Here is a 24942-nt window from a genome sequence, read left to right on the forward strand (position 1 = left end):
ATGTGTGATGTATTGAATTTAGTGAGGCCTGTTTTATCGACATTCACCTCATAAATTCTCAGAATTCCTGGTCTTATTGTTGATGGCTGATCAGTTTTAATAAGCTGTGAACCTGCTGTATTGAAACCCGTCCAGGGGCGTATAAGGTACTATACTATCTACTCTAACACATGTTGCAAGTATGAAATGAAACACACCACGGGTATATGTCATTTTAAAGATTCCAAAAATGATAATAATACAGCATGTATAGCCTGAATGTTACAAAGCCATAAACCAATGTCTTCCACCTGCAGCCCTGGTTGGACCATTTTCCCTTAAACCCGCCACATCAAAATTCCCTTATTTTGAGCACCATGGTATCAACATTTCACAGACGAAGCTGTCGGTGTCTCATGTTTGTTTTCACAGTCTCTATCAACCATTTCTTCTTTTCTTTGGCTTTGAAACATCACATTCAATATCTGCAAAATGGAATCCATATGCCACGTTTTCATTTCTAGCTCGGCAATATCTTAGACCTTTGTCCTGAATATTCAATATAAGCTGGCGTTGTTCCCTTCACCAGCTTCCATTGAAAGCTCTCCTTTGAAATCCACCAGAGAATACTCTGGAACTAGTAGAGTAAAGTAATGGGCTGCGTAATCCCCTCTTGTCTGTGTGTCCTCCTGTTTCAGTACCGCACACGCTGTGCCAATTCGCCAAATTTAGCGTGACCAACAATACGTTTTCCTACAACAAAAAGGGCATGCCCTCCTCTTCAGAGGATTTAGATAATTTGGACTTGTACGAAACACTCCATATTTTCAAGTGTCAGCTGCTTTTGTTTCCATTGGCGATTGCCTCACTGGTTTGCTACAATCGTCAGTTCAAGCATCCGTCTTCCAGGTCAGTGCCCCCTGAGGGAACGGCCATGTGCTAATACCACCCATGGGTGACAACTAAAATCGGGATTTCTCTGTGTCATCAAGCTTCTGTGCTTTTTTTTCATTAAAATCAGTACCAGCAAGATCACTCCAAACAGGAAATGGTACACTCTAATTAAGTAACAGCTAACTCATGATACATTTCAACAGATTCTGGATCAGCGTTTTTTCAATTTCATATATCTCACTTCCAGACTCAAAATGGACGTACCCGGATGGTGACTGTCGCTGGGTACCGCTGTTTACATGTGTACAAGTAGTACATTATACAGATAAGTTCAAAGTATGATTTCCTCGTAGATCTAATTTCATTGCTTCGAGTTTAGCTTGTCTCATAACTCTTTCGCAACTTGATAACTCGCTGATTAAATTTAGTTTTTGCTTTTCCCAGCAAAGCAGATTATAACAGGTTTGGAAATGATTTTATAATATGAATTAGCTGTAACGTTGTACGCTTTTTAATCTTATATATTTTGATTATTAGTTTTCATTAGATATATCCCATAATGTGCTTTACCCACCACCTTTAACATTCTAATTCGAAAAGTCAGGTACAGTTTCATCAAGGGAGGAAAAATGTTTTGATGAACTTTCAATCACAAGTTGCCTTATTTTGTTGCTTGAATTGACTTTTCCCAACATTGAATTCTCTGAAAGATCAATTAGTTTTGGCTTAAAGCGTTCACATTGTTCCTTTCCGCCTTCCCCATGGAAACTCCCTGAGCTCAATAAAGATTACACCCCTAGAGCGACCGCTAACAGCGGGAACATCTCTAGTAGCTTAGCGTGGCGTAAGCTCTTCATAAAGGGCCAAATTTGGAAATCTGGGCAGATGGCCCGCGCTTTATCATCGGGAAGGAGCACACTGTTTACACGAACGTCATTCTGATTCTCACTCACAAGAATGGGATCTGATATGAAGTGAACACAGATAATGACAGCAATGATAGAAACGACTACAACAATGGCAGGCAAACATTGCGATTCTCCCAACACTTGTCTGCCATTCTCCAAACGAGTGTCCACTCTCTCAAATGATGGCGTACTTGACTGACTGAATGTTGATAGACTGTTCAGTTGTTGGTTCCCTGCAAACATACTCCATTGTAGCATTCCAATTATCGAAATACACATTCAAAATTCAAATGATTTTAGCGACGCTTTTCTAATATGGAGGAGATTAACTTGAATTTGAGAAGTGGTAAAAGTTCAAGATGGTGTTTGGAGTTCGCGGGTTGGGTCAGGCTTCTCATGGGCGCTTTTCAAGTTGACGGAGCATTATTCATGGAATAGATGGTCAACTGATAATAGATGCCAGTAACTCAATTTCTGTTAAAAGGAGATAAGTCATCACTCAAGGCTACTGTTTATCTCTTGAGTGCTATGTTTCTCATCTTGCTATCCTCCAGCAATAATATTTGGATCTTGGCAAGGACTTGGCTTAGTTTTCAAGGACAGGCATCTGCGCTGCCTCAAAATGTGAGAGGCTTTTTGTTGTGGATTGCTTACACTTGGAAATTCTGGTGCCTCTCAGGGCCTGATAATGAAGCGGAGACCTAAGCAGCTAATCACACTATCATAGCCTTGAATCCTTTATTCCCATGAATTGGGTATGTTCTCAATTTTCAAAAAAAATGTGCTGGATGGGTTGGTACTTCTAGCCAGTGCTGCTAATTGTAGATTTCTTTATGAAAGGAAAAAGTTGATAGTGTTTTGACACACCCTGTACTGTATTCGTAAACATCATGTTTTGTCAGTTTCATTATCTGGTATTAGTTATGCATCATATGACATTTCCACGCTTTCAAAGGTAAGAGATCTCCTGCAAAGTTCAACCTGAACTATGACATTCTATGAAATTCTCCTCCTATTCAAAGCTTGCTGCAGATGTTTTAATTCGTTAAATCTGTTCGTATTTCTAACGGGAACATTGTCAGAAAACATATCATGTGGACTTTTTAGTGCCCAAAAATACAATACTGGGTATAAACATGAAATTCTGTGGTGTAAATATAGGTATCTTTGTAATTGGCAAATTACACTCTGTGGTAGATGTCAAAACAAACCAGAGGGGTTCAAGAGATAAGGAGGATGTCCCATGGTGTCTCGTTCATGCGTAATTTCCTTTAAAAAATGACAAACAGCCTTAACAATGGGTAAAAACTTTGCAAAAATGGCCTCCATTGGAGCAAATGATTGTCAGGTAGATCAAAGGGGGCAGAGCGCTTACTTCATGTTATGAGGGTGATGTTATGCATGGAGTGTGCTGAATGGGTTCAATGATCTGGGGAATGAGTTGACATTTCCCATCATTCGATTCGATGTCACTGAGGTGACAGTTTTGGCTTTATGCTACCATTTTCAGTTAGCAGTGAAACCCTGGATTTTTTAATGCAGTTATGCATTCATTTGTTGCCAATTTGGTCCTGTTTGTTTGGATATCCTGCGAGATTTGCAAAAAGGTCATTAATTTCTGCTGTTCAGACCGTCAAAATGAAGAAATTAATTTCGCATAACACAAGGAGTTGGCTGCGTAATGAATTAATCAAATGTCCAGCTTTATAGTACTCAAGTGTAAATTCCTCAAAAGCTTGATTAATTAGCTGTGTACATGGGAATTAACTGCATTCCTTCTCAACAAATATATTTTCCTAAGAGTGCTACTCCATCAAAAATATTTTATCTCCAGCTTTCTCTTTTCTGAAGATTTATGGTAACTTGTAAAAATGTTTTGTGAGGAATGAAAGCCAAGCACTATATATGGTTTAATATCGTGAGTTCCAAGGGAAAATAACCTGCTGGCCATAGCGTGGAAGCGTTGAAGGCATTTTCAATAACTGTTTGACTGTCAGGTCAAGAATTGGATTTTGGGTGTTGTTGTTTTAAGGTATTATGTTGTTGGTATTGGAATATTTTTTAAGCTTAGCCATGCGCCTACATGCATGGCTCAAGTGGTCGTTGTACCTTGGTGTTAATTTAGTCGACTTTGATTGAATTAAACTCACCATAACAATGGTTTTCAATCTCGTAGGCCTTTGGTCAATATGCTGAAATCTGTGGTAACTTTGCATAAATTGTTGTTGGAGATACGACTGTTTGGGAAAAAATATATGGTCAGTGGTTTTGCTCCTCGAAAGAATAATAGGAAAATAAGTACTGAAAGGAAAGATCTATTTGCATTTGTATAAAAACCTGCAATATCTTGTGAAGAAATTGAATTTCCTCTGGAGTATATTTGAGTTTTCTGTTATAAATAAATGTGAGATTGCTTAATGTTATGGGGATAAAGGTCTTTACTTTATCAAAGGGGTCACAGGGGGTTTATCTCAACATTTGCTGGTCGTACTTATTTGGGACGTCAACGTGTTACTCAAACTGTTTGATATTGTCAGCCTATCCCAAGGTCACAGAGGTCAAATTGGATGACACCTCCGAAGGAAGATCTGACATCTCCTAGCTTTGTGGCCCTTAGTGTTGTGTCCTTTAGTCGCAGATTCATAACAAATCAGGTACTCTATTGGGTATCCGTTTGCACCTACCATTTCCAACCACCTGCAATTCCTCCATAAAATCTTCCGAAAATCGGAACAGCACCAGACATAGAAAAATCACCCTAACTTGACCTAAGTATCAGTGTGCAGCATCTTCTATATGTGTGCAATGTAGGATGAAGTGCATAAACCTAAAAACTATCATCCTAGTCTTGCAAAGAATATGATAGAATATGAGCGTCGGGGGGGGGGGGGGGGGGGGGGACCATTTCTGCTAAATGATCTAATAGTACACCTATAAATATTAGATTTCTTAGACTGCAATTCCGTATGCAGCTGCAAATCACACTGCCGCACGATGTGATGTTATTAATGTGAAAACGCTGCATGCTTACTCTAGCAAAAGCGTGGTGGCATTTCAGATGAGTTTGTTTAGATCATAAGAATGATGCAAAATCTCACTGGTCAAAAGTAAATGAAGACTTGAAATAAGTAAGGTTCTCAAATATTTATAATCATTTTTGTGGGGGAAAAAGCAAGTTTGAATGAAATAGAGCAACTCTCTCAGACATGTAAAAAAAAATATATGGATTTGGTTTAAAATGATATATGCTTTAAGAGATTTAGAAATTTCAAGCGTTCATTTACTTTAGAGCAAGAGTGTACGTCAAATGTGATTGCTGTCAGGTTGGTTTTTCCAATATAAAAATTATGTTCTCAGAGTATGATTCTGACAAGGTGACAGATGTGATGCCTCGTCTTCTTCGCGTCGACTAATGCATCGTACTTAAGTTGTCAGTGTAGACTTGCGTACGTTGGTGCGTATCGTCTCGTTTGACGTGTGGCGGATATTTCCAACATCAAAGCTGGATTCTTTTTCTAAGTAAATAAGTCCTTCATATTGGACCGACAGTAACGTTGATCTCACGGAAGTATATAGTCAATATTCAGAACATACAGCACCCACAATACTTATTTTGTAATTTTCAATTTTGATTTGAAGTTCGCAGCAAGGGCAAATCTAACTAGAATCCACAATTTTGTCCTAATTTTCAAAATTTCTGAGTTAATTTCAGATATTTCCCCTAAAATAGGTGCCAGCCCCCCTCCCCCGCAATCATTTCTGGTCCAAAAATCTGGATCGGCGAAATTTGATCATTGAAATCGTATCATCCACTGCGGGAACTCGATCACATGTATGCACTGATGTTGCGATATGCTTCTGTGTTTCAAACAACCCATTTTTAGCTCACCTCTTAGCAGAGGTGAGCTTATCCCATACCGTGGCGTCCGTCGTCCGTCGTCGTCGTCGTCGTCGTCGTCGTCGTCGTCGTCGTCGTCGTCGTCGTCGTCGTCGTCCGTCGTCGTCCGTCGTCCGTTAGCAGGGCACGTTTCGTAACTGTTAGAGCTATTGAGTTGAAACTTGGTACACATGTACCCTTATGTAATGACACCTTGGAGACCAAGTTTCGGTCCGATTCGTTTCATGGTTTGGCCACCAGGGGGCCAAACGTTAAAAGTGAAAATATGCAATATCTCCCTTAATAGTAGTCGGGAAATTTTGAAAAAAATATGGTAGGTACTTCTAGCAAAGGTGCATCATATATCCTCCGGGTTTTTGATTTGACCTCCTTTTCAAGGTCACAGAGGTCAAATGGTGTAAATTGGCCATTAGGATGTAACGATGGCACGTTTCTAAACTGCAATGACTATTGATACCGAATTTGGTACACATTTACCCCTTAGTCAGGTGATCTCAGGGACCGAAGTTTGGTCCAATATGATTCACCACTTGACCACCAGGGGGCAAAATCCAAAAACCTTAAAAATGTGATTATTCCTTAACTTCTTGCCCGATTGCCACCAATTTGATATCATGGGTACATCTAACCACCATACAGTATATGTCACACAGGTTTTTAATTTGACCTTCTTGTCAAGGTCACAGAGGTCAAATTCGCCGTCAGGCCGTAACTATGGCACGTTTCTTAACTGCAATGACTATTGATCACAAATTAAGTACACATGTACCCCTTGGTCAGGTGATCTCAGGTACCGAAGTTTGGTGCGATCTGATTTGCCGTTTGGCCTCCAGGGAGGGGGCCAAATCCTAAATTCTTCAAAATGCCATTATTCCTAGTAATGACTTGCCCGATTGGCACCAATTTTATATCATAGGTACATCTAATTCTAACAACCATTCAATGTGTCACCCGGGTCTTCTTTGATTTGACCTACTTTTCAAGGTCACCGAGGTCGAATGTACTGTAAATTGGCCATTTTGGGGAAATTGTAATTGCTTGGACCTACATCAAACCTAACACTACATGACACAATACCATGCTCTTTATCCATCTTTCCTCCACATGAGGTGAGCACAATGGCCCTGGCCATTTCATCTAACATGAATTGAAAAAACGCTTCCATCAAAAGTTTGCAATTTCCTATTTACACTGGCTTCCTTCTTGCAGTTCCTCATTCAAAGTGACACTCTGTGTTGATAAAAGTGGATGATAAAAACGTCATCAACACCGAAATCCATATAAGCGATGAAATCAAAGCAGTCTGCCAATGTGTATCAGTCGTCGCATTCGTACAATAATTGATTAGTTTGCAAGAATGCAAATTGTCAAATTATCATTATTTGCTAACTCATTAGTCAAATCTGTCAAATGGAGTATTGTGGGTTTGGAAAATTGTGAGATTGTTGTCTTCATGAAACCTCATTACTTTTATCAATTTCTGATGACCATGACTTTCCTCATCATCTAACCTTGAAGTTCATCAATATCTGACCACGATCTTATCATCAGCTGACCTTGACCTCTTTTCTAGTTATGATGACTTTGATTTTCGAAGAAAACGATGTGAATACTGCTGGGTTGATATAAAACCTTTACCAGTGTCATGGAAATTAAAAAGGGAAATATTTCTCAGTGGAGGGGTTTCCATATTCATCTCTCACAAAGTATTATGTTGTTTTCAACAAAGCGTACTGGTCACTCCCTTGAGACAGTGATATTCTTTAGTTATTCTGTCCTCTTCAAAGTAGGGGTAGTCATCACAGGGTGTCATGGCCGATTTTGACTATCATGTCCAAGCCCTTTGTTTGCCAATATCTAAGGTTGCAGGTGGATAGAGTTCGTGGGTTCCACTGAGTCAGTCATTTATGCTATTTTGCAGAATATTTTGTATTCTCCTATTAACAAAACATTACCAGGCAATTACGGGAGAGTCTCCACATAAAAACTGAAGAAAGACATCAATTTAGCCAAATCCATTGTAGTATCGTAATTGGTTAGAGTTGAACCATGTGCTGTGTATAATTGGTTCAATTAAAAAAAGAATGGTCTTTTTTTCTTGTTGTCGTGAGGTTTGGGCTTTGGAATGCTGGCGTCAGACCTTCCAAACTTCATCTACAGAGGCAGCGACCTAGAAGAAAATTCTATTAGATTTTCCCAAGGTCTGTTGGAAGGGAAATTACCCTATTGCGATGGTTAATTGGGAACAAATTGGGTGTGGGGGTATCCCTGTAAATATGGTTGGTATTTTCACAGGCAGGGTGTGTTATAATGCACTTCCAGGGAATACGTAGCAACAGGATTTGATGAATCATTCTAACAGTTAAATTGGAAAGTATCCCTTGCTTACTTTGCCTATGGGTGCCTTAGAATTCATCTATAAAATGTACAGTATCTTTCGATAAACTTGGGGTGAACAAACATAGCTTTTGTTGGGACTTGTTCCATTTTTCCTGGTATGCATTTTGATATCTAAAGACTCTTACACCCTGGGTGGACATGAGTTGAATTATACTGTAATCTGACAGACTATTCTTACATCTGTGGTTTGGCCATTGTTTGGGTTAGATCATCCTGCTGAGACACTGTATGTTATTAAAAAAACATCAAAATACAAATCCTGGAAGTCCATTTTTAAGAACCCAATAAGTCCATGTGCACCATAGGAGGCAGGTAAGCCAGAGATCCCTTTCTGTCCTGCCCAGCAGCTGGTCAACCAAAGGCCCGAAATCATCCAGTGCTTGGTGCTGAGTCTTATAAAGGGCACGTGCCAGGGGGTGCAAAACAATAGCGATTAACAGGAATTTATATTCAGATGAATGGCGTTTATTTTTAAGGCACAAGTCCCGGATTATTTTGAATATATTTCATAGGATTTGAAAAGAAAACAGGCCTAGCAGGGAAGGGCAAAAACAAAGCAATTTAAGAAATTCCTGAAATTTTATGTTGTTTACTTTCCCTATAAAAGGCCATGTGCCTCGATGACTTAGAATGCCAAGATCCATGATCAGTGACAATTTATCAGGCTTAGCCCTGAGGCCTATGTCTGTGAAAATAGTGAGATGAAGCTATACGCCTTATAATCTGTTGGTTGAATAATGAGGCTACGGCTAGAGGGATATAGGCTGAGTTGATCGACCTGTGATATCTGATTTGCCATTAGTTTGGTATCATGTGGTAAAGTGTGGCATGCACGGGTCGTAATTTTGGAAGTGATCATTGCTTGAATATCAGAATTATGAACCTTAGTAGTATCATTGTCTTGTTCACCATGGAAAATATAAACAATGATCTATATTGTGCCCCATTTTGTCCAAAGTATTACCAAGTCTGATCGAGTGCTGTATGACTTTTGTCTCCAAGCCAGAAAGCTCTTTGCCAACTAATGTATCTATTGTATCTGTTCTTATTTCGTTATGAGAAATCGTCCTAATAGCTCATTAACAATCGTCATAATTGCACTTTTGTTATAATCAATACTCTTGGGTATCAATGAGTAATAAGTGCATTAATGACTCTGAACAGAAGAACAACGACCATAATTTACCCATTATGCCATCATGAAAGGACAAATACTCAAAAAGCTGAAGAATGTCAGAACAATCCCAGTTCAACCTGGCAGAATAAAACTATACATTTTGTATTCAGACTGTTGACAAATGTACATGAGTTCAAGTCTACATTAGCTGAAACACAATTTGATATTTCAGTGTCGTAATATCAGATAAATGGAACTTTCTGTCATTGACTTTCTTTGCAATAATATCATCAATCTGAAAATAAATGTCAGATTTGACACTTAGACGTTTTTGAAATCTAAACCATTTTTAGAACTTAAGAATTTTCCTCAAATTTTACAAATTTTACTGAGGTTTCACAAAGGAAATGAATCTAAAAGAAATGTTAAAACATGTGTCATATATTTGACCTTCAAAACTGCCTGGTTGACTTCTTGCAATTACCGGGATCCAACGCTTGGTTTGAAATTCACCACCCAAAGCATCATAATAGCAACAGTAGCACTGTTTTGAAGTCATGCCTGTTTTGGCCTTTAGCGCTTTGTCTCAAATGATGCTTTGAGGATTTGCGTGTACTTTAGACGCTCATTAAGTGTTTATGTTACCCTCAACTTCAGATGAAATAACGCCTATTTCATCCATTATTAAATTTTTTAAATTGATGTGATATTTTAAGTTTTAGTGTGGATAAAAGATGCTAGGCGATTTCAATATTGTCTGTAATGGAATATCCTTATATCTCAATGCATTGTTAGGACAACTATTTTTCTTATATATGTAATCTTAAAAAACTGATAATTTCCAGTTAGCCGGCATGGAAATAACATCGATATGTACTATAAAAACGGGTGTAAAGCTAAAATTGCCTTATGAATGATGAGGATTTATGTGACATGTTCATGTCCATGCTGTTACACCTCAATGTAATATGCCTAAGGAGGATTTTGGGGCATTGTGTCTACCCATCACACTGTTGTCAAACAGATCATCTTCGGAGCATTTTGATGATCATTTAATAAGTTCACAGTAGAACTTACGGCTCATCGCTTTAGCAGAAAAGCATTGGAATGAATATGGGATAATCTCGATTTAAGTCGACCTTCAGGCTAAACCATATACTTGGGCACCCGCTTAGCATCATGGGCTTGGTTGGACACATTTAAACGAAGCCAATATTCCCACTCCATTCCCACAAGAGAAATGTTCTGAAGAACAGTAATGTAGTTTCAGAAATGACAAATGGCATTCAAATCACAAGTTCATTACAAATGTGTGACTCGCAGATTTGTCCTTTCTGATGAAACCTTTCAAATTTGTTTTGCCGTGTTGTGATCAGATCTTTTCAAAATCACGGTGGTCACCTACCAAAACTTTCTTGAGTAGAAAATGATGTTTTCAGGTGGATGGAAACTTCTGGATGTAATGATGGGTAAAAATGTCACAACAGATAGTTGAAGGTGGCAAAATTAGCTCGTTAGACCTCGTTAGGCCCAAGATGTCCACTTGACTAGCATTTTACTGAATGGAATTTCTGATGGCCACACTCCGTGAACCATATGTTTTTTCACCAGTCGCAAGAATTTGGTGTAAAATGGCATAACGATGGAACAAGTGTCACTCAAGTGCACTCGTTGACTTGAGAATTATGGTCACTGCTAAAATACTTGTGCCTGTCCCTCACTTGGGCAAGTGCATCACCCGCATTGGGTTTGATCTTAGGGACACCTGTGGGTCTGCTGAATGGGAAGGTTTTGATCTTCTTTTTGTCTGCGTTTTTATCCTGCTGACTTCTTGTCGTCTTGGGATCATCCATTTTCCTGTAGGATATTGGTTCACATGGACTTGGCAATATGGCAGATGGCACAGCTGGTAATAGTATGTGAATACAAAATCGTGTGTTCATAAGGATTATAATGTCTGTGACAGCCAAGTTATGACTTGGATGACTACTGCCAAATGGCTTGGAGATTCAAAGGAAGTGTCAGTCCCTTGAGATACTTGAGATAGATATGAATAAGACTTTTAAGTCAGTACCAGTCCCAGGAGGGAGATGACTAGGCTTTGAACTATTATAGGCCTTCAAGTCACTGAAAGTCCAAGCAGAGCTAAAACCTTTGATGGATATTGCCAAGTTTGTAACGAGAGCAATAGTAAGGTGTAAGCCCAGTGACTCTCAAGGAAGAATCGGTCAAGAGATAAAAAAATACTTGGTCAGGCAGTTCCGACGATCTAAGAGATCGGTCAGTGAAAGATCACATGTCAAATTCTAGACCTAATGATGACAAGAGATCTGGCAAAGACGATTACGACTAGTTTACAAAAAGGTTCGTAGAAAGAACCAGTCCCAGGGGTAGAAGAGTAAAATGAGTCTCGAGTGAGCATCATTCCCACAAGGTAAAGGTCTTAGTCAGGGTTCCAGCGATTGATTTTCAGACCATTAAGGTCGCTTAATTTGCAATCAGTGGGTAATTGGCTTGTATTGAGTTTGCTCAATTTCTTGTCGATGATCAATAGCCGACCTGACTAATTTTGACCGGTGGAGACCAGACCAATAATGACTGGTTAAATAGGCCCTCTATCGAAGTTGACTGGGTATGACTAGATGTCTTGATTGCTATTCAGAGTTAGCTTCTTAGCGTTAATTCTGGTTGTCTGATTTCTTCTTGAAAATAATCCGTCTGTCAATCCTTTGGACTCTCAGTCTTCTCTGTGAATATGGACGATGACTACTCAGCTTCATTTTTTACATACTCATGAGCTAATCCTGATCGTCTGTTGTAAATATTGAAGCTTATCATCATCATCATTATCGCACCGACTTAGATTTGATTTTCGGAAAGAAACTATATGGAAATACCCAGTAAAGACATACCTTGTGCTGCCACCTTCACTTATAGCGTTGAAATATAATACAGTTTGGTTTGGTCTTCAGTTCAATTGGGTTGGCATAACAGCTGAGTGTATGGTGAAACAGATGTGTGAATTTGAATATGAAGTCATGATAATGAGATGAACCATGGGGAAGTTCATATCTTATCATCCGCATTCTAATTCTTTCAATTCTTGTTATTGTTGTCTTCATCTTTCATCTTGTAAACATGTTGTCATCCCATCCCCCTCACTTCGTTTGCGCTTTGATTAAAAGATGTTCTAAAATAATCACTATGGACACATTCTTTGGCTAACATCTTGTGCTGCAGCTATTCTCTTTGTCTGAGGTGTTTCCCTGTACTTTTTTGTCATACATTTCATCTAATCAAAAAACTCAAAAAACTTTTCTTCATCTCGTTACAGCAACCACGTGCGTGTAGTTCCCTCATCCATGGCGGTACTCCCGAGACCCAGTACAAGGTGATGAACGACCTATCATCTCAGACCGGCCAGTCAACTTTCGGCAAGGGCAAGCCCATGCAACACTATCCCGTGCAGACACCGGATGCACCCCAAGGCGAACAGGTAAGGCAACCACCTTTACACCCCTATCTCTACATAGGCATTTTACGAGATGCCACAGTTACCCCACTAAGTGCCATAGTTACCTGTCAAACACGGTTAAAATTTCCAGATTGAAATATTTCATTATTTCTTCTCACATTTCCAGACCAAGCAACTGATGGACCTTCTGAAACAATGCGATACGGACAGCGAGTTATCCCAGACGTCGAATGCGGACAGCGGCCGAGGAGGCAGTGATGAGGACATCAATTCGAAGACACAGGACATCAGTGTCATCATGCCTCCTCCACCAGTAACCGGTGAGTACGAAAGCAATTGGAATTTATTTCTCTTAAATGCCCAGTACATTCCTTAGATTCTGCCAATGTGCTAGGCTAGAAATCGCAAAATTTTTCAAAATATAACTTTTTTCTCGTCTTCCAGAAATTCCAGCCAGAAGCAGTTACCGAGCCCCTGGTTATCAAGAGCACCGCAACATCGTCCGCCATCCACAGGATTACAGTATGAACAATTCCCAGGACAGCGTCGTGGATAACCGCGTGGCTGACAACAACTTCTCACCGAGGAACAACATCTCTTTCAGTTCTTTTAAAATTTCGAACACTCCCGTCAACGCAAATCATGTGAAAAGAGCCGAAAATGACTACAGATACAATTCGCCGAAACATGGCGACTATACGCCGGAAAAAGACTCTCGCTACCGGACGCCAAAGACGAGTTTCCGTACCGCGACGCCGGGGTCACCGGGAAACAATTATTCATGTGCTGATATGAACACTGTTCTGAATGAGAATGCTGGGAGTCCACTACGGGATTATGGGAACACAAGCACGAGCACGACAAACTCAGGGAGCTCAAACGTTGACCCTGAAGAATTATGTAATGAAATTGACAATTTGTTCTTCAGGGATATGGTCGTGTAATGGTAACATTTCGCTTGAACTTGAGCCAGTTTGTAATGCATTTTTGCACTATGATGAAAGGTATTATTGGTTCTTGTCGCCACAAATAGACAAGTAATGGTGAATATGACAATTTCTTACCTCGGAGTGCTGCCAGCCATTTTGTCGTTCTTAATATTCGCAGGGGATTATGTCGCAAAGAACATTTGGTTGTTGAGAAGTTTATTTCTGCTGTTAAAGTGACTCGTACTGACCTGACTTAGATTTCCCTGCTGACTGCGAAAGGCGTTTAGTGGTAGCCCTGCTGTGGCTTTACAAACAGACTAATCCTGTCAATTCATTATTGTGTGTGATCTTTTGTTTTTATCGATTGATTGAAAAATTCCCAACTGCACGATCTTTACAACAAAACACCGAAATTCTCGGTTGTAAGTGTGATTTTATCTGAGACGCAAGTGGTCAACCTTTTCACTCTTTGCACAGATCTGGACTGTGAGGCTTCATATGCAATCTGTAATGGTGCTGTTATTATCTAAAAAATGTTTTAATTTTTGTATAAACAATTGCATTATTTCTGTTTTGTAGATATTGACTGTTTGAATGTTGAAGTATTTCGTCCTTACTATACCCATGATAACTGTGTGTCTATGTGAGGTAAGACAGAGTTATAAGGGGTCTAGTTGGGGGGATTGAATAACTTAAAATGTCCAAGGTGTGATCTGTGTTAAATCTTAAATGGTGACTCGATCGTTCCATGATTTTTAGGATTGAACGTATAAAATATTGGAAAAGATTTCGACTGATGGAATTGAACCTAAACTAGTTTACACAGACCTCATCAAATTTTGGTCCACGGGTCAAATCTTTTATGAAAGAAAAGATATTCATGAAATTGTTACTGACACAGCATTCAATGGAAGTTCTTAAAAAAGGTTTGTGATGGCAGTTTTTGAAATGCTGATCATCATAAACTCTTTTGCCAATGGGGTGGGGTATTCTCATAAAATAGTCAAGAATATTTCCACAAGTATGTTTTGCAGCTTAACACAAGTTTTTCAAATGTTTCCTTTTTTCCAAAAAAATGTATTCTTTCTCTTTTACCTGTGGACCATACACTTCATAATTGACATGACACTGGACTTTTCTCAAACAGTCTCAGCATTTTGATGTTTATTTTCTTCAATGAATGATGGTCTTTTTTGTGAATACAAACCCTGTACATACATGTAAATTTGCAAAAATCGTGATGTCATTGATTGTACGGTATTAACAAAAACTCATGAGTTTTTGACGTTTATCATATCGAATGTATGTATGTGTGTCCAAATTTTTAGAAACAGTCAGATCTGATTCTTCTTGTTACATTAGTCCCCAAGTTAAACCAATGAGCGCACCCTGAACATTTTTCTATTACGAGTTACGTATCATTCTATCATTTTATACTACATGCTTCCTTCTCAAAGACGCAATGGTCGCCAGTTAAATTTTATTTCCCCGTGTTTACACTAGGAGAAATGTTCACCTGAAAGACGAATATTGTCATCAAAACTGAGTCGTAACATTTTCATTTTCGTTCTGTGCCCTGTCATATGCCTGTATGGCATGTCGCATGCATTCATTGTGTGTTACACACATGCATGGCCATGCAATTCAATTCCCTAGTAAAAAGTTTAATGTCGAATTCCTTGACTTCCATGTCATAATTGTCGCCATTTATTATTTGATGACTCCTAAGTATAAAGCCCAAGTGACGAGGTATGCTTGTTTTAGCTACTACTGGTAATAAGTCTTTAAACCCATCCTTTGAATGGTGGGAAATAGGAACCGTGCAGTGAAGGTTTTTTCTCAATTCTTTGCACTGTTGGCAATTTCCCAGTTAAACTGTCAATATATTTGCGCTTCCGAAGTCGCAAGGTAGCCACCAAAAGGTTTGTTTGTTGGTTACTCTATCAAATAAATCGTGGGAACTATTGAGAGTATGATCAAAGCTGATATAATTGAGCTTCAGTATGTGACCCACTTCTACTGTACTATCATTACCATGCTAAACTTTCACACCAAAACATTTATATATGTACAAATAGAACTTGATGTTGTCTCTATTTTATTTGAGATAAACTGTGACCCAACAATTTTCTACCCAATACCGTAAATTGCGAAATTTTCGTGCCTGTTTTATTTTCAACAGATTTCACAAAAAAACGCAATTTGGTGAAAATATAAAAATCACACAAATTTATTTTTTGATTGAAAAAACAAGAAAATTTCATACTAGTCCACCAAAATAAAAATTGTTAAAATTGAAATTTTTGACAATTTGCATGAAAAAATTTGGCAATTTGCTGTGTTTTACTTAACCATTTTTAATGCGTACAATGAGAAATTATTTGACCCAGCCATTTTTGTGAACGTTGTTTTGGCTTAACTAGTTTCTTTCAATGTAACATTCTCACTGTTATATATTTCCCAGTTTGAACTTCTTGAAATGATGACAATGGCTGGTTCCGCTGAATGTATATCTGTCAAATATAGCTTCCTCAGGTTTAAGCTGTCGCCATTCTAACTGTAATTCTGGTGAAAAACATAAGTAATATACTTTACATTAGATATGATTTTAAAAGTAAAATCTTATTATGAGTGACATATAGTTGTGTTTATGTTGGCCACATATGGCATACATTGATCCCAAGGAGGTGTGACTCGATTGATTATTTGAGATTAAGCTCGCTATATCCCCACTTAATACTGTCATGCAAAATAAACTGTCAAGATTTTGTAGGATTTATGTAGTTCCTGTTCCTTCCGCTCGTTGCTTCAACGCAGTTTCCGCTTATCCAAGTGGACATTACCTGTGACACAATCGTACAGTTTTTTTTATTCCTGTTTCTTTTTTGTGATTCATGGGTGGTGATGAATGTTTGATAATGACCACTATTAGTTCTCTATAATCAGTTAAGCCATAATTGACTTCAAATGGAGATAAGACAGTGACTGCCCTTATGTTATCAAATTCAGGTACAAATATCCTTAAGATAGTGGCAAGGCCTACTACCTGTTTATGTCAATAAAATCAAAACACCTTACTTTGGAGTAATGTGTTTTTTATATAATATTAAGCACTTTGTCGGAGATTTGACACTACATGTATTATTCTGTGTGACTTGGTGAAGAGCATGCAGTTATATTAAAAATATATGAGGCAGATTTGGCGGGTTTTTGCGCTAAATTTTCGTTATGGTATATTGTCATATCAGTTTATCACTTATATTGTTCCGTATCGTGAAACTTCATTCATCTCTTTTTATTGCTATTTATCAAGGTTGAGATATGCACATCGAGGAAAATCACCTCGGTTATGACTGTCAATGTCTGATTCTTCCTTTAGTCGCCTTGTCGCCTCTATTCCTAATATTGCGTTGAATCATATTCCAAGTTTACACTTTCAGAAAGTACATTGCCCTGTTTGTTTTTTCATGAGGTTATTATTCAAAACATAAATAAGACGGGTCTTTATCATAAATGAGGGTCTAGCATGTCAAGTAACAATTTTACCGATGTTTTCATGAAGAAGCGTATCATCAAGACTATTGTCATCATAATATCATTCCCCACTTTTTGTTCCGGATTTCCAATAATCTGGGCCAAATTTTCTTAGGCGACTTGAAAGTTTTGTGTCAAACCTTTTAGAGACAGCGGTGGATAATAATAGGAAGTGGTGAAATCTATTCTTTATTATTGGTCGGATCCCTGAATGAGCACCTTTGAATGAGCATGTTCTCATGAGCTTTTGGCTTTGGATTTTTTATTTTTTTTCCCCTCAAATCGCCCTCAATCCCATATCTTATTTGAGTCTCATTGGGATGAGATTATCAGTGTGATTCCACAGAACCTGAACATTTATACCGACATAGCTATTTGCACAAAAAAGGAGAATGGACATACTTCCCTTCTTGATCTATTCTTCCATGGAACATAAATTGATATTGAAAGCACTAAAAAAATGTGTGTGTTTATCAAATATTTACAGTTGCCCAAACAAAATTTCACTGTTTTATCAATCTGTCCAGAAGTTTTGAAGGTAATTTCTTGGAAATTACTGAAGACTTTCTCTAGTGATACTATACTACATGACATCTGATAGCTCCTAACCTGAACAATCATATCTTACGTAACATTGCTTCCACTACATGTATTACATCCAGTACCCAAGTCATACTGATGGTTCATTCTTTGACGTGAACTAGCTGTTTATCCATGTAATATGTTATCGAGAAAATTCATTCCATGCAGGCATCATTCTATACCATCTGATGTTATTGATACAGTATAGACACCACCCTTACCACTGAAACAGGTCCTAAATACCATCAGTAAATGAGTATATGTAAAATAACAGATATTTGTGATTCATTTTGCAAATTATTGAAAATGCTGCTGAAGGTTGATAGCTGTATGTTTCTATACTCCCCATTTAAGCTTCGTGACATGCCACTCAATTGATGCCAATAATATCAACTATTAAGTTCTTAATCAATTTTTAGTTGAGGGTTGATTTTTTTCCTGAACTAGTCCGAAATAAATATAAATATAAACACTTTTGCACTCCACTTCAGAGACATTTTAAATAGACCAAAAGTTCATTTCTCGGCAAGCTAATTAAGTGATAAGTTCTTAATTTCACAAATCTACTAGTCATCGAAAAAGTACCATGCAGTTGACTTGACCCTTTGCCTTGTGTGATTATTTTCAATGCACGTTATATATTGATTGAATGTTCTCCAGCCCAAGACTCAACGCAAATTTATACGTTAGGCCACGATATTTCACTTCATTTCAAATAGTCATATAGGCTCACCATTTAATGGACGTCACAATTTGAATGATGGTCACTTCAAGGTTATATTGCCTGGCATGAAGCATTTACCATATTTTCAGTTCGTTGCAACTTTTACTTCGCCAATGTGTGACTGCCAGAATAAAAGGACTAAGTTAATATGTTGATGTTGTTTTCGATGTCTTAGTAATATATCGCACTCGATGAAGTCAATATAATTCACCAAACAATGAAATTTGCTGTCAAATATATAAAACTTTTGTGATTTTACAAGTATGTTATTCTGATGTTTTGGGGTAAAGACGTTTAACATTTTTAACAGGAATGCCGTACGTTTAATGAAGCGGTAGCTATATCACTATTTTTAAATGTCAGCACAAAATGATTACCCAAGCTATTTAGGGTCAGAACGGTGACCGATAGGATTAATGCTACATGTCTACAGTTATGTGGAGGACTCTTTCCACTACACTCTGAAAGATATACACAATTTACGATTCTCTCCCAAGCTATTCCAGAGATAAATTTTATGTTGTGGTGTAAGTTTTTGGACGACAATGTATTACTGATGCCAGGAAGGTATATATCAAATCCTTTGTTAAAATGGCTTCTGCCAAATTGTATTCACTGGGCGCTGAATTTGGGTAACTTATATGATCAATATTTTTTCTTTGTTTTTGTTCAGTTTAGTTCCTTTTTGGGACTGCTGTTGCACAGTTCTCAGCCACTGTGATTTACCTGATAACTTGTTGCAGCTGCAAATTCCCTCTGTTTATGACTTCTTCTCTTCTTTCAAAGAGATCTATCAGATACACTTGTGGATTCCAGGAAAAATGAATTCCGTGGATGACAAAAGAGAGGTTTCTGTGTCCAGTAATTAGTGGTTGCCATGGAAATCCATTAAATAGTGATTTCCATGGGAATCTATCAAATACTATAGTGGTTTCAATTGTAATCTGTCAAAATCCAAGGTAGTCTGAAACGAAATCTGTCAAATGATGGACGTTTCCTTATAATTCCAAGAATTTTGATACGAGTTTCCATGGAGTCATGAAACTGATTTCTCTGAAAGCCAAGTGTAGTGTTTCATTGCTGTCTCAAAGTTCAATGTTATACGTACGATGTTATTGGCTTTTATGGTTTTAATGCGTAAACGTCAGGTTTTAATGCTAAGATTTCTTGCGTGCAGGGGCATGTTTTTGAAGAATTTGAAAAATATTTCTCACTTCATTGGATCAATGCACGTCGATGTTGGAAGTTGTTTTAATTTCTCGTATTACCTATAGATGTCACTCTCTGGTCGTCTTCCCTGTTGATTTTGTGCTATTATCACTACTTAACTTTGGTTGTGTTTTGACTGCACTCCTTATGGCATGCACTATTGTATTATATCGGAAACGAGCCGCAGAAAAACAATTGCTGTACAATAACTTCCACGGACCAAACATCAACCTCGATTACTCTAAATTGGTCAGGAGTTGTTGTGTCCCTCTAGGTGGCAGCACTATTACTTTTAGAAATAAGGCTTTGAAAGCGATCCATTTGTGGTGGATTATCAACAGTAAGGGTAATGATGTGATCCATTTGTAATGGAATACACCATGAGTCTGTCTGTAATGGAATTTAACAACTGTAATGAAATGTGCCATTACAGCAGTGCTTCATTACAGTAGTAGTGCATTCCATCACAAGGCAATAAGCGCTTCTGTGAATCGGGATGGCTCCTGACCATTGTCACTCGAATGGGAAGTGACAACAAATGCATGAGTTCCTACCTACATTATTGGATAATTTGTTTTTAATTACTTTTCAAACTGGCACCTCTTGAAAAAAACACCACATTTTATAGTGGGTGGCGAGATTTTAAGATATATTTTTAATTTGCTTGTGATTTTTATTGTTATTGTAGTTTTTATTGAAGAATTTGCTTCAGGTCTAAATAAGTAAAGATGGCATGCAACAGAATGTAGTGATCTAGATTTTCCTTCTGTTATGAAATCCGGGTGTAAGGGGTTAATCCTTGCCAAGTATTTTACATCAGAATTGCCTCATTGGATGATATGTTCTTGTATTATACTGGCGCAGCGACACCAAATTCTTGAAAGCAGGCGAAACTAAGATTGTTGCATTTTTTATACACCCTACAAATAATGGTAAAATCGCCTTTTATGGTCTTTTAAGTGGTGAAATGATTTTAAATGTGTGTGTTTTTAATGGCGAGATAGACATGCAGACTGTAAAATGAAAGATTCAATTCTCACACGTGTAAATAATAATGTGTACATAGTGATTATTTATTGCACATTGAATATCTCACTGGACGACAAGCAATCCCTAGTCATTCCAGAATAAACTTGCCGAAAGTTTCTGTATAATTCAGTGTACCGCGATGCACATTCTTATACAGGCTTTTCGGGCAACTTGGAGTGAAATTACATTGAGCTTATCCCATAGTCATTCTAGAATAAACTTACTGTAAGTTGCTGTATATTTAGTGTCACAGCAGTTAATCGATTTTCCGTCACATTGGAGTAAAATATAAGCAGTTGGATATATATTAAGCACCCACACCCACGGCTAGCTAAGTGGGCTTTAACTGTTGATATGAGTCGTATTGCAATTCAAAATCAAAATTTGCATTAATTTGTATCACTTTGTTGTCTCACTGATATAAGGAACGCTATTTGTCGTTACATATTTGTAACTTCTTTGCTGAAAAAAATGGAACAGATTTATTGTATTCGATGTATAAATGTTTCCAAATTTGAGGAACCGTTATGTTAAAACTTTAATATTGATGGGAGTTGTGTGCTTTCACTTCTCGGATAAAACTATTTTAGATTTTAAAAAAGGACTAAATCTATGTCTTTCTGAGCAACGTATGTTTCATATCCCTCTGAACAGTTCCGGGATTTGAATTTCAGTAGTTGTAAATGGCTCACAGTATTTTGGTTGCTCTTTGAACAAATGCCGCATAAATATGATATTGTACATTTTATTAATCTGTATATAGATAGTGGGATACAAAACAATAGTAAATTTGCCTTAGCAATTTTGAGAATTTTCCCGCTGGTGATATGGCATTTATGGCATGATGTCTTTTGACAATAAACTTCACCTCAGTGAAGAACCCTGTTTGTTTTCCACCCTTAACCACAAAAAAATCTCAAAATTGAAAAGGTTCAATTTATATCACTGTGGTTCCATGTCATCTCTGATCAAAGGAAATATTTTTCTTAAGTGTATCATGTTCATTCACATTTGTACATTTTATATGTTGAAGATTATATGCATGAGCTGGTAAAACTTAGCCAATTTTTATTCCAAAAGTGACATTTTGTGTGATTTTCCACATCTTGCGCCATTTAAATGACATATGGGGTGTCCCAAAGATATTCTGGTGTAATTTTGCCTTGTATTACAATATGAATTTTTAGTCCCTGGGTAATTTATTCAGGAAGCAGTGAATAGCTTGCATAACTTATATCAATCATAATTTTAACTTTACCCTTGGATAATTTAAGATCATTTCAAACAAATGTAAGAGCTAGGACATCTTTTAAATCACACCAAACAATCATTATTTGAGTGTGGTACATCCACGTTCTTCCCTTTTGTTAAATTTTTTTCCAGATTGTTTTTGGGACACCCTACACGAAAATCAGTAGTTTCCAAGCTTAAATATCCCCAAGTGTCTTATATGTATAAATTGTACAGGCATGTAGTTTGTAGTTATGACGGCACAATGCATTTGCAACAAAAACATTATTTATACGTAACTGTAGTAAGGCTGTTTGTCCATGTCCCTGCAGAAAGCAAAGCATGTCTCAATAAAAATATTACATTATACATATTTTCTGTCTTTTTAATTGCAAAATGTGGTCTCCCCAAGCAGTCAATGATAGTGCCAGAAAACATTTCTGACTCTGCCACATGTTGGAGCCATTTTTTGCACGACACGATTATTGTTGCATCAACAGGCCAATGATGCAAAAGAAACCGCAAAAAATGTGGGCGAGCTCCTTCTGGATGGTGTGGATCTCTCCAGACAGGACTGCTTCTCGTGGTGCCCTAACCCTGAGAACTGCCTTGGACTGTTTCTGGGTGGCGGCTTGCCTCATCAGGGTGGCCAAACACAATGATTGTCCTTGTTAGAGACCACAAGGGCTCAACAACCAGAACACCTGAGACAGCTATTTATTGCCTCATCTGGCCATTCCACAAGTGTCAGATCTCATGAGGGAACAAGGACAATATGAGGTAGCATCCAGGTTGTGCTTCACAACCAGAACACCCAAGGCAGCTATTACCCTCTCTGGCCATTCCACAAGTGTCATATCTCATAAAAAGAACAAGGACAATATAAAGTAGCATCCAGGTTGTGCTTCACAGTCAGAACACCCAAGACAGCTATTACCCTCTCTGGCCATTCCACAAGTGTCATATCTCATAAAAAGAACAAGGACAATATAAAGTAGCATCCAGGTTGTGCTTCACAGCCAGAACACCCAAGACAGCTATTACCCTCTCTGGCCATTCCACAAGTGTCATATCTCATAAAAAGAACAAGGACAATATAAAGTAGCATCCAGGTTGTGCTTCACAGTCAGAACACCCAAGACAGCTATTACCCTCTCTGGCCATTCCACAAGTGTCATATCTCATAAAAAGAACAAGGACAATATAAAGTAGCATCCAGGTTGTGCTTCACAGTCAGAACACCCAAGACAGCTATTACCCTCTCTGGCCATTCCACAAGTGTCATATCTCATAAAAAGAACAAGGACAATATAAAGTAGCATCCAGGTTGTGCTTCACAGTCAGAACACCCAAGACAGCTATTACCCTCTCTGGCCATTCCACAAGTGTCATATCTCATAAAAAGAACAAGGACAATATAAAGTAGCATCCAGGTTGTGCTTCACAGCCAGAACAACCAGGACAGCTATTACCCTCTCTGGCCATTCCACAAGTGTCATATCTCATAAAAAGAACAAGGACAATATAAGGTAGCATCCAGGTTGTGCTTCACAGCCAGAACCCCAAGGCAGCTATTACCCTCTCTAACCATTCCACAAGTGTCAGTTCTCATGAGGAGAACAAGGACAATATAAAGTAGCATCCAGGTTGTGCTTCAACAGCCAGAACATCCAAGGCAGCTATTACCCTCTCTGGCCATTCCACAAGTGTCAGATCTCATGAGGAGATCAAGGGCAATATGAGGTAGCATCCAGGTTGTGCTTCACAACCAGAACACCCAAGGCAGCTATTACCCTCTCTGACCATTCCACAAGTGTCATATCTCATAAAAAGAACAAGGACAATATAAGGTAGCATCCAGGTTGTGCTTCACAGTCAGAACACCCAAGGCAGCTATTACCCTCTCTGACCATTCCACAAGTGTCATATCTCATAAAGAGAACAAGGACAATATAAGGTAGCATCCAGGTTGTGCTTCACAGCCAGAACACCCAAGACAGCTATTACCCTCTCTGACCATTCCACAAGTTTCAGATCCCATAAAGAGAACAAGGACAATATGAGGTAGCATCCAGGTTGTGCTTCACAGTCAGAACACCCAAGGCAGCTAATACCCTCTAACCATTCCACAAGTGTCCTATCTCATATAGAGAACAAGGACAATATAAGGTAGCATCCAGGTTGTGCTTCACAGCCAGAACACCCAAGACAGCTATTGACCTCTCTAACCCTTCCACAAGTGTCAGATCTCATATAGAGAACAAGGACAATATGAGGTAGCATCCAGGTTGTGCTTCACAGTCAGAACACCCAAGGCAGCTAATACCCTCTAACCATTCCACAAGTGTCCTATCTCATATAGAGAACAAGGACAATATAAGGTAGCATCCAGGTTGTGCTTCACAGCCAGAACACCCAAGACAGCTATTACCCTCTCTGACCATTCCACAAGTGTCAGATCTCATAAAGAGAACAAGGACAATATAAGGTAGCATCCAGGTTGTGCTTCACAGCCAGAACACCCAAGGCAGCTATTACCCTCTCTGACCATTCCACAAGTGTCATATCTCATAAAGAGAACAAGGACAATATAAGGTAGCATCCAGGTTGTGCTTCACAGCCAGAACACCCAAGACAGCTATTACCCTCTCTGACCATTCCACAAGTGTCAGATCTCATAAAGAGAACAAGGACAATATAAGGTAGCATCCAGGTTGTGCTTCACAGCCAGAACACCCAAGGCAGCTATTACCCTCTCTGACCATTCCACAAGTGTCATATCTCATAAAGAGAACAAGGACAATATAAGGTAGCATCCAGGTTGTGCTTCACAGCCAGAACACCCAAGACAGCTATTACCCTCTCTGACCATTCCACAAGTTTCAGATCTCATAAAGAGAACAAGGACAATATGAGGTAGCATCCAGGTTGTGCTTCACAGTCAGAACACCCAAGGCAGCTAATACCCTCTAACCATTCCACAAGTGTCCTATCTCATAAAGAGAACAAGGACAATATGAGGTAGCATCCAGGT

General features: G+C 38.4%; 1 protein-coding gene across 2 annotated transcripts in view; it reads left to right on the plus strand.

The window, feature by feature from the left end:
- Window positions 1-22277, plus strand: part of LOC135493238 (protocadherin-1-like) — a 109674-nt gene extending 87397 nt beyond the window's left edge. For both annotated transcript variants that reach the window (XM_064780367.1, XM_064780368.1), the window contains 3 exons: window positions 12531-12692; window positions 12838-12991; window positions 13116-22277. In XM_064780367.1, coding sequence (XP_064636437.1) covers window positions 12531-12692; window positions 12838-12991; window positions 13116-13615 — 816 coding nt within the window. In that variant the 3' untranslated portion in view covers window positions 13616-22277. The remainder of the gene's footprint in view (window positions 1-12530; window positions 12693-12837; window positions 12992-13115) is intronic.
- The last annotated feature ends 2665 nt before the right edge of the window (window positions 22278-24942 follow it).

This window comes from Lineus longissimus, chromosome 9 (assembly GCF_910592395.1).
Source record: "Lineus longissimus chromosome 9, tnLinLong1.2, whole genome shotgun sequence".
NCBI lineage: Eukaryota > Metazoa > Nemertea > Pilidiophora > Heteronemertea > Lineidae > Lineus > Lineus longissimus.